Source organism: Dermochelys coriacea, chromosome 1, assembly GCF_009764565.3.
Source record: "Dermochelys coriacea isolate rDerCor1 chromosome 1, rDerCor1.pri.v4, whole genome shotgun sequence".
Classification (NCBI taxonomy): domain Eukaryota; kingdom Metazoa; phylum Chordata; order Testudines; family Dermochelyidae; genus Dermochelys; species Dermochelys coriacea.
In genome coordinates, this window is record NC_050068.2 from 38,929,030 (window position 1) to 38,947,389 (window position 18,360).

The 18,360-nt window shown below is 43.4% G+C and overlaps 1 protein-coding gene across 1 annotated transcript in view; it reads left to right on the top strand.

Moving 5' to 3' along the window:
* Window positions 1-18,360, top strand: part of PARP4 (poly(ADP-ribose) polymerase family member 4) — a 103,756-nt gene that overhangs the window by 41,922 nt on the left and 43,474 nt on the right. The window contains 9 exon segments of the mRNA XM_043505061.1: window positions 2,039-2,198; window positions 2,775-2,899; window positions 4,649-4,715; window positions 4,718-4,764; window positions 5,011-5,097; window positions 5,706-5,870; window positions 6,664-6,710; window positions 8,462-8,543; window positions 8,982-9,119. Coding sequence (XP_043360996.1) covers window positions 2,039-2,198; window positions 2,775-2,899; window positions 4,649-4,715; window positions 4,718-4,764; window positions 5,011-5,097; window positions 5,706-5,870; window positions 6,664-6,710; window positions 8,462-8,543; window positions 8,982-9,119 — 918 coding nt within the window.

Sequence of the window (18,360 nt, forward strand, 5' to 3'; positions counted from 1 at the left end):
CAAGGAGTAAAGAGGAGCTGAGTAGTCTTGCTAAAGTTGCTCCGCACTGAGGGTAGAGAGGTTGCCAAGTATGCAGTTTTTGCAGCCCATTGGGCTATTTATAACTGACAGCAGCAGGGATTTTTTAGCAGTTGCAGGTTGCTGTTTTGCTGCCCTGTTGCCACTGGCTATGCTGCTCCAAAGTTGGGAGGGAGACTTCTGATCTGCCTTGCCCCCAGCCCTACCGAGATGTCCCTCCCTACTGTCAGGGTCTCATGTCTCAGCCCCCTCCTTGGGTTACATTTGCAGAATGGATGGAAGATGCTGCTGTGCCTTAGTCCCAAAACTTTCTGCTGCTCTCCTTCCCCTTACCTGCTGGTGATCACTGTGACTCCTGGCATTAAGAAGTTATTTAGAGGCATGCTCACTCACAGAAACTTTTTTGTGTATGGTGTCACAGGGCTTCTGCACCTGTATTTCCCCTCAGAGGTTCAGCAAGGGCACCTGACACTCAGGCTTCCAGCTCTTGCCACTCTTGGGTGGAGACATGCATTTCCAGGCTGGACACTTCCCTGGCCTTCTCTATGTAATTTGTAGCACAATCAGTCTGCATAGACAGACCTTCTTGCTTTTTCTTCAGAGATGGATAACAGTTACGGTTATGATTTTGTCATGGTTATTGTTAGTAAAAGTCACACACAGGTCACGGGCAATAAACAAAAATACCGGAACTGTGGCATGTCCATGACTTTTACTAAAAATAACAGGGTAGAGAGGGCTGAGTGGGGGGAAAGGAATGACAGCAGGAGCACCATGGGGACTGACAGTCCCACTGCCTTGTGGGAGGGGAGCACAGCCCCAGCTTCAGCCCCTGCTGCAGCCATGGAGAGGAGTGCACAGTCCTGACTTCAGCTCTGGCCAAATCCGCAAGGTGGGGCACACAGTGGCGGCTCAGGCTCCGGCCCCAGCCAAGCTCCAGCCCCGGATGAAGCTGTGGGGCAGGAAGGTGCACTGCCTTGGTCCTGCCACAGCTGTGAGGGGGGCCCACAGACCTGAAGCCATTTTTTTGTGGTCACAAATTCCTCAGTTTCAGTTCAGAACAAGCATATGGTCTTTTGAGGTCTCTCTAGGCTAAATTCTTCTAGTGTTCCCATGAGGATTGGTGAACTCCATGGAACGGGGTCCTGCCTGTTTGGTGTATCAGGAAGAAGGCCCATGTCATTTTAAACTTAGGCTTTTTATGCAAAGGTCTTTTCTTTGTGGGTCTCAGGAGAATCCAGTTTGGATTAGTGTACACATATGTCCCAGGGGGACTTCAAAGGCTGATAACTGAGGAAGTTCAGTAGCATTCTCCTTCTCTGTTACAGAAGGTACATACAATGCCACAACACCACATACACAATTGCATTTTAATATAATGTACCCCATAGATACTCCAATAAGGTTTAATTTAATTCCATAAAACTTATTTTAATTCCATAAGGTTTGTTCACGATATTGTCAGTCTGTCACATATGGAATATAGAAAACAACAATGAAAGAGGGTTCCACTGTCTTTTCCCTGCTCCAAATTGTTTAAACTGTAAGGGTAGGAAGAAGTGCAATACTATGCAAACAAATAAGCACAGTTGCTGTCAAGGCAGCCAGAGAAGGAAAAGTGATAATATTTCTTGGAATTATTTTGAGGAACAGTTGTGTTTTAAGGAATTTTTTTGAGAGAGATTGGGCACCTGGATAACTTAATTGTGAGGCTTCTCGCTGAGTTGAGGATGGCATGAAAGAAAACATAAATTTGTGAATGAGCAAAGGAGACAAAAGGAGCAGTCAGCAGTGAAGTTTGGGCAGCGTAAGAAGTTATGAGGAGGTATGGGTTGAGAAGAGGACAGAGGTGGAGTTCTTTGAAGAGTGAAAAGCGTTAGTATTAAAACCATACAGAGTCGTACTGAATATCCCAGTTGAGATGTCTCTTTAGATCAGCTCTTAAATCAGTTTACAGTCTTTGTAGGAATACCTGTAACTTTTATTATGGTTGTAAAATAATTCTCTTCGCTTGCAATAGGATGATGAATTTGTTGCATACAAAACCTGTCAGGTTAAAATGAGATACATTGTTAAGTTTTGTCTTGCTGGAGACCAAGTAAAGCAGTTTCAGCCTGGAATTGAGACAGAATTAGTGCAAGATCTGCCAGCGAACTCAAATTGTCAATTACAACCCAAAGGTGGACAATATTTCTTGTTTGTAATTGTATTTACATCATGAATGCTCTAGCTATTAATCAATAACTCTTGAATAAAACTGATTAAATACATTTTTAATCTAATTTAAAAATTCTTTTGGATTGATTTGCAGCTGTCACCACACGTTCTTAACTAATATTGGCATGTTGGAAGCATCTGTTTAACAGATTTCCTCTGGAATAAATATTGAGACTGGTTTTCTCCTCCTGACAAAGTGCCTTTCAAGAGGCCTAGCAGGAAGTATTCTTGCATAAGTCATCAGATGCTCGTTAAAGAATTCACATTTTACTCCCTAAGGGCTAAACAAAGGTCTTATGAAAGACCTGTCATCAACTCATGATCTCTCAGACAACCTTTATCGCAGCAATAGAACAATACCATTGTGGGAATTCATAACAGACACTGAGTATTATTTTTAATCCATGTATGATGAATTACAGTTGTAAACATGGGCCAAATAGCCATTGGTGTGTGGGATTGGCTATTACCCACCACCATCACCACCACCCAAAACCCCAAACCAAAACACTAACCTTTCTTCAATTTTTTATGTTTAGACTATACATTACCAAGTGTAAATCTTTTAAACTATGTGAAAACTGGTCTTCAGGACACATCTGGAAACCCAGTCCCTCTTGAAGATATTCATATGAAGGGGAGGATAATAGAATTCATAGCACAGGTACAGTGCACTGTTTATTGTTAGCTCAACTTTTCAGCAACTGACTACTGAGAATTAATTCAAATTGTTATGTACTGTTGAGTCACTTTTAGAAAAATAGATAACTCAGTCTCTAAATGAAGGTCAGTCTCTTACAGGTCCTGACATTAATTCAAAGTATTTTTAATTTTTAAAGGTAAGCAGACAAGTTTTATTTGTAAGTTCTTTGGGCAATGAAAAGATCAGTGAATTTTTGTAATTCCATATTTCAGAAAAAATTTTCTGCCTATATGTGGTTAAATCATTGCCAGGAAGAAAGTTGCTGCAATGGAATACGCCTTTTTTTTTTTTTTAAGGGGCTTTCTTGCCTGCCAATTTGATAAGTAGGATTGGTGCGTTGAGCTTCCCAAAATAATGAAAGGCCCACCCTCACGGATGAGGGAGAGGCCCCAAACATGGGGGCAAAAAATGAAAAAAAGGGATGGAGGTCCAGGATCAAAACAACGGATCCAGGGGGTTACAACCAGCAGAGAACCGTGGACGAGTGGTTCTCAAACTAGGGCCGCCACTTGTTCAGGGAAGGGAAAGCCCCTGGCTTTACCTGCCGCGTCTGCAGGTTTGGCCGATTGCGGCTCCCACTGGCCGCGGTTCGCTGCTCCAGGCCAATGGGGGCTTTGGGAAGTGGCGTGGGCCGAGGGATGTGCTGGCTGCCCTTCCTGCTGCCCCCATTGGCCTGGAGTGGCGAACCGCGGCCAGTAGGAGCTGCGATTGGCCGAACCTGTGGACACGGCAGGTAAACAAACTGGCCCGGCCCACCAGGGGCTTTCTCTGAACAAGCGGCGGCCCTAGTTTGAGAACCACTGCCCTAGACCATGTCCACTGCTCCGAGGAGTCTAAGGAGTCAGTGGACACGGTCCAGAGGAACTGTGCCCAGGTGCATGAACAGACAAGGGACTGGAAAAAGGCCCCACATTTGCAGAGATTTCCCCATCCAGCTTCCTGCTCAGGACTGATGAATGGCATCTTGGATGTGCCAGGCAGTGGTTGATGAGAAGGTCTCAGGACTTTGTGGGGACATAGATAGGGAGTGCAGAGAGGAACAGGTGGGCATAAATTCAGCAGGAACCGCTGGCACTGAAGACTGAAATTCTCCATGTACAGAACAGGTATTGTTCCTGGAGAGACAGCACAGGTTTCCCAAGTAGCCATGTCAGCAAAGCTTAACCTGGTTGGACTATCTGCCTTCCTGCCTACTCAGTCCTTCAGTCTTGAGGCTACCAGCACATTTGCAGTGGTGGTTTCTGTGGTGTGGACCCCTATCCTGTAGACACCAGATTGGTGATATTTGTAAAGTTAGGATTTTCATATAGCCGCAGATGGAAATGATTTTTATTTACTCTTCACTTGGAGGAGATTTGAATTGGTGACCTAGAGATGAAAGACTCGATATTCCATTACCGGTTTCCTGAACCGTCCATTCCCCCAAGCACCGGTAGATTTGCTACAATCACTATATGTATGTGTGTTTGAGGTATTTGTGTACAAATAGGGCTTCAGAAAGATAAACCAAGTTGCACTCTGCCTCCTAGCAACATTTTGTAGTGTGAAACATAATAATACATTTATGCTGTTAAATTTAAAATAATGAATTTAAACCAAAACCACTAGTGCAGAATGACCTATGCGAAGATATACTCACTACCTGTTGCTTTTTTTATCATTTTTTTTCACTTAATAGGATTATAAAAGAGATCCATTTCTCTATTTCAGGTAGTAGTGTTTCAGACATACACCAATCAGAATGATAATTCCATTGAGGCAAAATATGTCTTTCCTTTGGATGTGGATTTGAGGCTTTCATCAATGGGAAACATGTTGTTGGAAAGGTAAGATGATTTAATATTTCGCTCTTCAATAGTGCTTTCAATCCCAAAATTCGAAGCATTAATGAGCGAAGACACACAACATTAGTGTTACTACTACTCTCACTCTGATTTTATACTATTGTCACTTAACTAGATTTTGAGTTGATGGTGTACCACTAAATGACTCTTGGTTAACTGAGAGAAAGTAGTTAACTGTGTTCCATATAAAAATAGTTAATTTACTGATTTTGGAGCAATCTTTTGCAGGTTAAAGAAAAGGAACAAGCACATAAGGAATATAGAGATGCAATCAGTTGAGGTGATGGAGCTTACTTGATGGACCAGGATGCCCCTGTATGTTGAATGTCATGGTTTACTATGCATTTTAGAATCCCCAGATTGGTCACATTGTATATTAGTTGCTGAAGTCAGATATCAAACAAATCAAGTTTATGACATTGATCCCCAACCCCAAAAATACACATGTACTTCACTTTACGCATGAGAGTAGTCCCATTGGAATTGTTGCAGAATCATGCCTTTAATGGGAAGGATTTTTTGTTTTGTTTTGTTTGTTTTTAAATAATGGAAATTATTTAGTCTGCACATTTGATCATTTCAGGAAATTAGTCAAAAATATCTGCTGTACATCCTAAAGAAACTAGATTTTGCCAACTCTCCGTAAAATCCTCTTTTAAAAAACAGTTTGAACTCTCTCTGTAAAATATTGATTTATGCATAGATACTACTGATGAGTTTTGTCCAGACAGGAATTTTTTAGTAAATTGTTAAAACAGCATAACTTCTTGCCCTTTATCACCATAATTAGTTTTCTTCAAGCCACTTCTCTGAAGAAATATAGAAAACTAGTCTTTGTTTTCTGTACATGACAAAGCAAATGATTTATTGCTTTGGAAAATATAGTTTAAATATGCAGATTAAAGCAAGCATCTCTTTTCTAGGATGTTCTTATTGTAAGTGTTGGAAACTTACCACCTAAAACTACAATTCTTATCAAAGTCACCTACATCACTGAGCTTAGTTTTCAGAATGGCTATGTTATTTTTCAAATGCCTGCTGCTGTGGCTCCTTGGCAACAAGATAAAGCCTTAAATGAAAACACAGAAGTTTGTGCATTTAAAGTATAAACTTAAAGTAGCATCTTCTTGGTTTGAAGCAGAAGTACTCCTCTAAGGGTGGTGATTCCACAACAAGTTTGAGGGGAGTTGCAACCATCCTCCCTTTCTTATCTTTTTACATGTTTCTTACCATTTCATTTAAAATTGATTCTAACTCTTATGGCTAAAAGCAAGAGCCTCCAAAAATGTGAACCAAAACAAAAAATAAATCAATGTAGTGATGCCTGCCTGAATCTACTCGAAACAATAGCTCTCAGACAAGGTTCACAACCTGGGTATTGTGACCAGCCTGCCCATATTGTTAAAAGGAAAGTGGTCCTGACTACATGGGATGAAGGCCTAGCATAGGGAAAGGAATTCCAGGATGGAAAAGGTTGAGAACCACTGGTTTAAAACATGAGTAAATGTAGCAGTGTTAGTAATTAAGGTCTGGCCTATAGGCTGGCTACTTTGTGTAGGTGGCCCCCTACACTTGACTTCAGTGATGATCCATGTGGGCATAGAGGTTTGCCCACAGAGAACAGTTTGCAAGAAGGGACAAATGACTTAGTATGTTTTCCCTTTTTAAATATCATCAAGCTTATTCTCCTTCCCATATGTATGTACAATTCCCATATGTTATACTCGCATATTGAGGAAAGAGTTAACCACTGAAAGTGAAAGAAGCTGAAAAAATTGCTGGGTGTTGTGCTACAGTTGCTTTTCTAATAAAAGCAAGAGTGGCACTAAGATCTGTATATTTCATAACAATGATATATTTATAGTTTTTTATTTTGTATAGGATACAGTAAAGAAGGTTTGTGTTAAGCAAATAGGAACAAAAAAGGGGTACGTAACATTTAATGAGATATTTGATAGTCAAAAAAGATTTTAAATAGTTTCCTTATTTTTGTTACTAACACCTTAATTCTTAAATGTGAAGCAGTGTGTAAAATTTAATTTTCACCATTTATGTGCGGTTTATGGCATTTCATTCAGGTTGCATGATGAAAAGACTTTTTAATTTTGATTCAAAACTGCTGCTCTATTTGGGTTACAAACACTACACGGCAATAATTTTTAGGCAAATTCCATCTCCACCCCACTTCATTGAATATTTTGGATTGTTTGTTTCCTGAAAACATTCCTCTCAATACCAGGTTTTATAAAAACTTTGCATCACAAAACCTGATCCCTTGGGCCTGCACTATCTGAAAGTGTACTTCTTAAATTGAACTGATGGTTAGCTTTTTCTTTTCATTAACATTTTTAATAATTTTTTTAAATTATATTTCAAATTGTGAATTTTTTTCTGATAATTTAATACTTCTTGAGAAATGGATAATTTTATAGTTCTACTTCATGCAATGCCTCTGCAGATATCCACTCGCTCCTATTCATGAGCTATTCTACTAGTAGAAGCAGTAAGAGCTTTAATGGGTACTTGTGCTACTCCAGGAACTGAATTTTCAGTGTTGGAAACTACATAATGCCCATGTACATGTATGCACACAATGTTGTGGCAAAAAGGACTAATCCATAGGCTGAGGGGCTGGAGCACCCACAGGGCAAAAATGGTGGGTGCTGAGCACTTACTGGCAACCCTCCTATGGTGTTCATATTTTTAAAGGATGTTGGAAAAATTGGGGAGGGTACAGAGAAGAGCCACAAAAATTATTTGAGGGTTAGAAAAATGCCATATTGTGAAAGACTTAAAAAGCACAATCTGTTTAGCATATCAGATACATGAGCAAGTGATGGTTTGATCATGGTGTGTAAGTACCTTCATGGTGAGAAAATACCAGGTACCAAAGGTGGCAAAAAGACATAAAAAGAACCAATGGCTGGAAGTTAAAGCTGGACAAATTCAAATTAGAAATAAAGCACAATTTTTTTTAACAGTGCGGGTGATTGTTCCTATAGCTAATCTACCAAAGGAAATGGATGTTTTTCAGGAAGGTACTCTATATTCATACACGAATTACTGGGCTTATTACAGGAGTAATTGGGTAAAATTCTATGGTCTGTTTTATACCAAAGTTCAGACTAGATGATCTCATGGCCTCTTCTGTCCTTAAAAATCCATGTATCTATGATCCGCTGTTTGGAGTGTCTTGGGGATAGAAATTTTTGCAAGGGAAGCATGGGGCAGAAGAAAGCAAGGAGGTCAGATTAGATGATCATGATGGTCCCTTCTGACCTTGAAGTCTGAGTCTACAAGTCGTGCACTGCTTATTGCCTTTACCCTAAGACAGGGATTCTCAAACTGGGGGTCAGGACCCCTCAGGGGGTCGCAAGGGTATTACATGGGGAGTCGTGAGCTGTCAGTATCCACCCCAAACCCCGCTTTGCATCCAGCATTTATAATGGTGTTAAATATATAAAAAAGTGTTTTAAATTTATAAGGAGGGGGTCACACTCAGAGGCTTCCTTTGTGAAAGGGTTCACCAGTACAAAAGTTTTGAGAACTACTGCCCTAAGAGCTGCGAAGCATAGGAAACAGAGACTGATGTGTTCTGATGGAGGAAGCATGGTATACATGCCAAATATCATCTTCTCCAAAACTGTCTTGTGTGTCAATTTGTTTTTTCTTTTTTTAGTGGATTCTGTATGGCCATGTCTATTGAAATGCCATACAGTATTGAACGCATTCATAGTTGGACGCATACACTTAAAATAAAGGTAAGTAAATCTTCTTGCAACTATTTTTCTGTTTTAGAGCTTATGTCTTGTATTTTAAAAGGACCCTTTTATATTTTTAAAATAAATCGCATATGGTGTTTATATAGGACTCATGTAAACTGGTAATTCCATTTCCTTATATCAAATTATTTTTTTTATGTGCACTTTTTAGAATGGAAGTCTTTTAATCTTAAAATACATTTAGAAAAGTGCATGTCACTTTATATATATTATATATTATATATATAATATATATATATAATATATATAATATATATATTTTTAAATGAAAACCATCTTAATGGTAAAAAAAACTTCAGGACATCTCATACTTAATCTTACATCTTCAAGCCTGAGTTTTTCTTAAAAGCATGCAGTTTTGTACAATTGAATGCTATTTTGGCAGAAATTGATAAATGTCTGCTTTTTACTCTCTGGAAAACAGACTGCAAAGTCGTAATCAGGACTGTGGAGAACAATTCCTTGGACACCAGTGGCTTTGCTCTAGAAATCTGGATTTCTCAAGTATATCTACCCAGAATGTGGGTAGAGAAGCATTCAAACAAAGAGAGTGAGGTAGAACTGCTACTTCTACTATGTATTATCAACTAATGGATTGGCTAAATTCTGCCAGGACGTACTGCTCATATAAATCCTATTGACTTTAGTGGAGAGTAAGTCAGACCAGAATTTGGCCTGATATGTTTAGTTTTGTACTTTGGAAAAATTTAAAGAAATATAAGCCATCAATGTTAAAGAGCAAAAAAGATTATGGGACAGTATTTCTGCGTAATTGTCATGAATATACACTTTGTACCTGACTTACTTGTGGTAATGTCTTTTTGATCAGTTTAACAAATTCACTCTGTACAGTCATTCATCTAATTGATCTATGTGACCCTTTCCCTTCAGTTTGCTTTCGTATTTTATTTAGCAAGTGCTCCACCCTTTTTGGTCTTTAACTTTAAAGTACACTTTAAAACATTATAAAGCAGGTACATTGAAAAAATGTCTATAGCTAAGTTTTCTTCTGTACAGTATTAAAGCACACGCACAATAGCAACAAATTATCTCCTTAACTGTTAATTTGAAGCATTTTCCTGTTGGTCTTTAGAATTATATAAAGAAAAGATTTCTACTCAGATTTAAATCTGAAGAAAGTTATATATTTCACAGTGCACAGAACATAAATGCAGCCATATTTGCCAAGTTTAGTGGGGAAAAAAGTACTGCAAGATGAGGGGTGAAATGCTGGCCCCTTTAAAAGCAATGAGAAAACTCCCATTGACTTCAGTGGGGCCAGGATTTCACCCAAAATGTCTTGAGGAGGGAGCTAAAATATGCAACTACTGTATTTGCATCTTTGCAGCCTGCAAGTACAAATTAGTAATAGTTCATATCAGGACATAGTTCCATTGAAATGGAATTTTCATAATTCTACCTTTTATTTTAGTTGAACTTTCCACAGAATCTTTCTGATATAAGTCCCAGTCCTGCAAACAAGCACACACAAGCTTAAATTTACTCAAAGGACTGGTCACTTTGAACTGTATTTGCTGGACTGAGGCTTATTGTCATAAATAACACTATAACAAATTTCTAAGCACAAATTATATCACAGACAATTCATTATTAATATTTCTGATTATCCCTACTTCTGTTTGAGCACACTTTTCTTGGACTAGTTGTGCAGTCATACATATATTTCAGAGGGATGTGACTCCACTATTGACACTGCAACTCCTATTTTTCCTATTGCATCAGTACTCCTGTATTCTTTGCAGGAGTTAAAATGAACTGATAATTGTTGGATGAGTCTGGAAATATGTAGCTTCAATGAGTGGGCAGCCTTAAAGAAAAATACTTTGGGGGGAAAATAATAAAATATAGGTATCAATTAAAACAAAGCGTCTTCCTTAACTGCATCATTTGACTGATGTAGTAGGTATGTGGGGAAAAATGCATCTCCAGGAATGTCAGATGGCACCTGGTATGTCCTTTGGAAATGTCACATCCAGAGGAAAGCTGGCATTCAGGATCACGGCACAGAAGCTGTAGCAGAGATCAGCAACAAAGGGGTCATTGTGTACTGAATGTACAGGCTATAACTGCACACACTCAAGAAACTATTTAAAGGTACTGCATAGGTTCTATTTTAAGGGATTTGACCTGCACAGTAGAAAGTATGGAAATCAAAATATTTGTATTGCAAATTGCATTTGTATTTGCATCTGTAAGAACAATATCTGAAATTCTGGTTTATCAAAAGCATTTAAAAACAAAGTATTTTACTAATACCACATATAAAAACAGATTTTAGTTATAAAAATTTGGAGCACACAAAGAAAGGAGAAGATAAAAGATGCATCTTAAAATGTGTGACTCCAGATAAAGAGAGAGTTGTCAAAAATGTTTAAGATTGACACTGTCTAATCTCTTACACTTGTGTGTGATATTTGCTATTTATCTCTATAATTAGGAGTGCTGGTATATTGCCACCTTTAGAGCATTCTATTCACTGATGATCCTTTTCAGAGCTGAATATTCCATCTTAAGAAGAAGAAAATGCTACAGTGATTCAACCAGAGGTGAAAGGTGAACCAAAATATAAGGTTCTTCTTCGAGTATTCGCTCATGTCCATTCCATATTAGGTGTGTGTGCTCGCCACATGCACCAGTGCCGGAAGTTTTTCCCTCAGCAATATCCGTGGGGGACTGGCTCTGGCACCCTCTGGAGTGGCACCCGCATGGCACAGTATAAGGGGCGCCGCCAGATCCCCCCACTCTCAGTTTCTTCTTGCCACCAGTGATGGTGCTGGAATGTCTGCTGCTTCAGCTACCATTGATTCCTTCTCTGTTCTTGCAAACTTTGAAATCCTGTAAAATAGTTATACATAGTAGTTTTCTTAGTTACCCTTAGTAGTAGTTCTCAAACACTATGTTAGTCCCAAACGGGACCCAGCTGGGGGTCGAGGCATGCCCTGGTCGCCAGGCTTTAAGCCCTGTGATCACTGCAAACAGCCTATGCCTGTCAGTGATCCCCATACCAACTGCCTAAGGTACTTAGGTGAGGGGCACATAAGCGGCAAGTGCCATACCTGCAAGTCCTTCAAACCTAGGACGAAGAAGGAGCACGATATCCGTCTAAGAGTGCTCCTAATGGAGTCGGCACTCACTCCAGCACCGGAGCAGCGGTCCGACTCCGCACCGAGCACTGTGGCCTCTGTGCGCAGTGCTCCGCCGGTGCTGTCCACGCAGGGCTGGCCTTACCATGAGGCGAACTGAGGCAGCCATCTCAGGTGCCAGACTGTGGGAGGGCACCACTAGGACCCAGAGTGTAGAAAATTGTGTTTGCTGCTGGTGCATATGTATTCTCTCTGCTCTAGATGCACAGAGATGGTGGAGTGCTGTGCTGGAGGAAGGAGAGCACAAGAGATATAACAGGCAGGCAGGAGAAAAGGTGAGAGGGATTAACAGAAAGCAGCAGGAGCTGCAGGGAGAGAGAGGAGGAGGAGCCTATTATGTACCTCTCTAGCACCCGCAGGAGCCTGGCCTGATTAACACCAGCTTCTCAGGGAGCTTCCTGTTTCCTGCTGCTTCCCTGAACCCACTTGAGGAGAACAGGCAATCAGCTGAAGTAGTAGGAGCCAGTTAGGCCCTTAAGATGCTGATATCTTCCCTCACTCAGGCCCTGCTACCAGCCTGCTTATTTGTCCCCTTCAATTGAGTGTTGAGAGCCACTATAGCTGGCACAGAACAGCAGTCATGAGTGAAAAAAGAAAACGCCGCGCTGGGGCAGCATTCAGAAAAAGAAAGCAAGCAAAGGAAGCTTTTCTATCTAAGCAGGAAGGAGCTCTCCTGTAGACACAAATGTTCAGTGAGCCTTCCGGCCCCAGTGAGGATGTGAATGGTCAGGAGATGTCTGATCTTCCAGTTAGAGTGCAGGTGACCTGGCAGCTACTGCAGCGTCCATATCTCCATCTCAAATGGATGTAACCATGCACATTCCTGAAGAAAAGTGTAGATCAGAGAAGAGTGTGGTGGAGGCGCAAGAAACAGCTGCTGCTGAGTTTGGTTCCTTAAGTCTAGATGATTCAGGACTGTGGGCCCACTTGAGCAGTAGCTTGAGGGACTTCCTTGTACTGCACGGGCCACAGCAACTGAAAAACTTCATGTTCCCCAAAGACAATGAAAATAGAAGTTTCCATCCAACACATTACTGGCGTGAAATCCCAAATGGTGACAAAGTGGAGAGGCCATGGCTTATGTACTCCAAACCCAGAATGCTACATACTGTTTTCGTTGCAAACTCTTCGAGTCTAATGTTCCAGTCACACTGAATTCTACAGGAACAAAGGACTGGAAAAATCTGGCTAGAAATCTGGCATGCCATGAGAAGGCAGCAAATCACCAGAGAGCATTCCATAGGTGGAAAGAGCTTGAGATGAGACTAAGGTTAAAGGTCATCATAGATGATCAGAGTCTCTTTACTGGCAAAATGTTCTGAAAAGGCTCATTGCCATTGTGAGAATGCTTGCTACCCAAAACCGAGCACTGCGTTGCAGTTCAGATCAGCTGTATGTGCCAAATAATGGAAACGTCCTTAAAATTGTGGAGCTGATGGCTGAGTTTGATGCTGTACTCCAGGAGCATCTAAGAAGAGTCACCACCCAAGAAATGTACACACACCACTACCTTGGAAAAACAGTTCAAAATGAGATCATACAGTTACTGGCAACAAAAGTCAAACAGAAGTTTGTGGAAGATCTGAAGTCAGCAAGATATTACTCTGTTATTCTGGACTGCACACCTGACATGAGCCATACGGAACAAATGACTTTAATGGTGTATTTAGTAACAACAACAGAACCTAGTGAAAATGTCTCTGCAGTGGTGACTGTCAGAGAGCATTTTCTAGAATTTATTGACATTGATGATACTACAGGAGCTGGTCTGACAAATGTGCTTCTTAAAAAACTGGAAGATAAGGGAATTGTGATAGCTGACATGAGAGGTCAGGGCTACGATAATGGTGCCAACATGAGAGGAAAGAACAGAGGAGTGCCAGCATGGATCCGAGAGCTAACCCCTCAAGATTTTTTTGTCCCATGCAGTTCTCATTCATTGAACTTGGTGGTCAGTGATGCAGCATCAGCTTCTAGTGAGGCTGCTGAATTTTTTAATGTAATTCAAAGCATCTATGTATTTTTCTCTGCATCAACTCATCAATGGCAAATTTTGAAGCGACATCTAGGAACATCCTCTCTGACACTGAAACCAGTGAGTGCCACATGATGGGAAAGTTGAGTGGAGGCGATAAAGCCTATCAAACACCAAATTGGGAAGACAGATGATGCCCTCGTTGCCATTATGGAGGATAATGCTATGACAGGAACTGTTTATGGGAGAACAGTGGCAGATGGAAATGGAATCACCAGAAACATACATAACTTCAAATTTCTATGTGGCTTAGTGTTGTGGCATGACATACTGTTTGAAATTAAATGTTGTAAGCAAGAGACTCCAAGGTGTTGACCTTGATATATCTGGAGCAATGGAACAACTGGACAAAGCAAAGTCATATCTACAGTCTTAGCAGTCAGATGAGGTATTTCAAAACGTTCTGAAGAGTGCACAGAAGTTGGCAGAGGAACTTCACACTGAAGCTATTTTCCCACCCATTCAAGAATACAAGAGTCACCGAAGAAGAAGACATTTTGATTATGAGGCACAGGATAATTCCATAAGAGACCCCAAACAATAATTCAAAGTTGAATTCTTTAACCAGGTGCTAGATTGTGCAATACAGTCAGTTGAAGAATGTTTCACGCAGCTCAAGGAACACAGCAGTATATTTGGGATGTTGTATGATATTCCAAAACTCCTCACTATACCTGAAGAAGACCTACACCAGCAATGCAGGGCACTAGAGATAGTGTTGACACATGATGACATGCCGTCATCACCCGTCTCCAAAAGGAAGGTCACCCTACTCATTTGATCCTCCCGGCAACTGGCTTGTAGTAGCTCTCAGTCCCAGTACCGGTAGAGGCATGAGGCATGGATCGCCAGGTATCTGACGCAGATCCACCAAATGCCATCGGTCCCCAAGAGCCCCACCAACATAGTGTCACTCGAACAGGTCAGCTTCGGGATGCAGCAACCGGCACCAGTCAGACAAGAGCCACCGCTTAGCCCGATCCTGGTCACCTGGGACCGATTGCTCCTCTGGTAGCCAGCTCAGAGCGAGGTTCCCTGACTGTGGGACAAGCCCCGGTACCGATGGTGCCAACTACATTATCAGCACCAAAACCTGTTTCATGGCCCCAAGCGCAGTGCCCAGCGCCATGGTACCCATGGAACCCTTGGGGGTTCACCCAGCCTTTGCAGGAGACTTCGGGGGTAAAACCCCGCAGGTCCAGGAGGACCAGGGGAGCAAGCTGTTGGACCACCAATGGATGTGGAGGTTCCCACAGCACCGGCATCATCCTCGTCATCACCAGATGAGGCTATCACGGGGCCCCCTCACCCAGTTCCTCAGGATGACGCCAAAGCGCACCAGGAACCTTTGAAGAGGGTTATTCTAACCTGGGGCTTCAGGCAGAGGAATTGGAAGAGCCCTCGGACTCTCTGTTTGACATCCTCTGCTCCTTAGCCCCTGCCAGGGTGGCTTTACCCCTTCATTAAGGAGTTTCTAAGATCACTAATTCCCTGTGGCAGACCCCCTCTTCCATGGACCCTGTCTCTAAAAGGGCCGAACGCAAGTACTTCGTGCCAATCAAAGGGCACGAGTACTTATACTCCCACCCTGCCCCCAATTCCCTTGTGGTTGAGGTGGTCAAGGAGAGTCAAGGATAACCTGGGGCCACCTCCAGAAATAAAGACTTAAGGAGGCTGGATCTTTTCGGATGTAAGGTTTATTCATCTTCCAGCCTTCAGCTAGGAGTGGCCAACCACCAAGCCCTCCTTTACCGATATGACTTCAATGGCAAGCCATGGACAAGTTCGAAGGGTCACTCCCCAAAGCTTCCAAGGAGTTCTGAGCGATCCTCAATGCGGGCACAACCGCAGCCAGGGCTGCCCTCCAGGTGGAGTCAGATGCTGCTATCTCCATGCAGCGAACCTCTTGGCTGCTCCTCTCTGGTTTGTCCACCGAGGCTCATCAGTCAATGCTGGACCTGCCCTTTGACTGGTGGTCCCTATTTGAGACAGCAAATTGCACAGCCTCAGAGACTCCTGCACCACCCTAAAAACCCTGGGTCTCTACATCCCAGCTCTGGCACGTAAGTGGTTCAAACCACAGCAGTCACAGGGCCAGGGGAGTCAGCCTCGGCAGGACCAGCCCCATAAACAAGCCAAGGGCTACAAGCACCGCCTGAACCACCTGCCTCCACCTTCTGTCCAATTGGGCTTGACCCATAATAAGCAGGGAGCCAAATGATCATTTTGAGGGTGCGCCCAAGGGCAACTTACCAGACTATTCCCTGGATCCATCTTTCCCAGTGTTCTCCAACTGCCTTTCTCTCTTCCTCCCTGCCTGGACGGCTATAACCTCGGACCGATGGGTCCTCAGCATGGTGAAACAGGGTTATACTCTCCAGTTCCGTTCTAACCCCCACTTCCCACTTGCCTTCCCCGTCCCTCTTCAGGGACCCCTCTCTTGAGAGTCTCCTTGCGCAGGAGGTAAAGGGGTTACTACAGCTTGGTGCGGTGGAAAAAGTTCCTCTCGAGTACAGGAACATGGGGTTTTGTTCCCAGTACTTTTTAATCCCAACGGCCAAGGGCAGTCTACGGCCCATCCTGGACCTGCGAGACCTCAACAAGTACCTAAAGAAGTTAAAAGTTCTGCATGCTTTCCCTGGCTTCTATTATCCCTTCCCTGGATCCAGGCGACTGGTATGCCTCTCTCGACTTGAAGGATGCATACTTCCACATAGTGATCTTTCAAGGAGACAGCTGCTTCCTCTGGTTTATGGTGGAACCCCACCACTACTACTTTGCAGTCCTCCTGTTCAGCCTGGCGAGAGCACCGAGAATGTTTACCATGTGCATGTCGGTGGTAGCAGCTTGCCTCAGGTGCCGGGGTATTCAGATCTACCTCGATGACTGACTGGCTTATCAAGGGCAGCTCCAGGTCTCAAGTCCAAAGGGATGTTGCGGTGCTTCAGGCCACGTGCCGCTCTCTGGACCTACTGGTAAACGACAAAAAGTTGATGTTAGTGCCAGTGTAGGGGATAGAGTTAATCGGAGCAGTCCTCAACTAGACCTGTGCCAGGGTATTCCTGCCGCTGGAAAGGTTCCACAGCTTGATGGACCTCATCACGGAAGTCTCCTTATTCCCACTGATTACAGCCAGGGTCTGTCTGCGCCTCCTGGGTCACATGGCAGCGTGCGCTTATGTGGTCCATCATTCCAGGCTCCAAATGCGGCCCTTGCAACAATGGCTGGGGATGGTCTATTCCCAGTTCAGAGACCCCCTGGAAAAGATTGTTACCATTCCCCAGGCGATACTTATCTCGCTGCGATGGTGGACCGATCGTAGGACAGTCCTGGAAGGGGTTCTGTTTGACAGCCCCCCTCACTCCATTGAGTTGGTGTCGGACGCCTTGGACCTCGGCTGGGGTGCTCATCTCAGCAATCTCCAGACACAGGGGATGTGGTCCCCATAAACGTCAAAGAGCTCCGAGCAGTCTTGCTGGTGTGCGGAGTTTTCCTGCCCTATCTGTCAGGCAAGGTGGTACAAGTCCTGACGGACAATACAGCCCCATCAACAGGCAAGGGGGAGCGCGCTCTTTGGCTCTCTGTCAGGAGGCGCTCCATCTATGGGACTTCTGCTTCAGCCACTAAATCCACCTGGAAGCTTGTCACCTTCCCGGTGTCAAGAATACACTGGCGGACCAGCTCAGCAGGGACTTCTCTCACCACGAGTGGTCGCTCCATCCGGAGGTAGCCTGCATGATCTTCTGAAGGTAGGGATCTCCCCAAGTTGACCTGTTCGCTAGCAGACAGAACCGAAAATGCCACCAGTTTTGCTCTCAACAAGGTCTAAGCAAGGGCTTGCTCTCCGATGCCTGCCTTCTTGTGGTGTTCAAGGAGCCTGATATACGCGTTCCCTCCAATTCCACTCATCAGCAGGGTCCTGGTAAAGATCAAGAGAGAGAAAGCACAGGTTGTTTTGATCGTCCCAGCGTGGCCTTGCCAACATTGGTTCGGCACACTCATGAACTTGGCAGCGGCACCTCCTGGACCTACTGTGACAGGACCACCGTCTTCCACCCCAATCTTGAGTCCCTCCACCTCTCGGCCTGGATGCTGCATGGCTGAATCCAGAGGAACAGACCTGTTTGGAAGGAGTCCAACAGGTCTTCCTGGGGAGTAGGACGAGGTTTTCCCTCTGGGCGTCTGAGCATGGCATCTCTCCCTCGCATTCTTTCATACAGGCTGTCCTGGACAACCTGCTCCATTTGAGGAACCAGGGCCTGGCACACTTTTCCATTAGAGTGCATCTAGCGGCCATTTCCACATTTCACCCACTGATCCAAGGACAGACTGTGTTTTCCCATGACATGACGGTCAGATTCTTGAGAGGGCTCAAGAAACTCTTCCCACAGGTATGGACTCCTGTCCCACAGCGGGATCTTAACTTGGTCCTCCCTAGGCTCACCGGCCCACCCTTTGAGTTACTGGGTTCCCGCTTCCTTGCCCACCTGTCATGGAAGGCCGCGTTCCTGGTGGTGGTGACGTCAGCAAGACGGGTCTCTGAAATTAGAGCCTTCACCTTAGAACCTCTTGTACACGGTCTTCTACAAAGATAAGG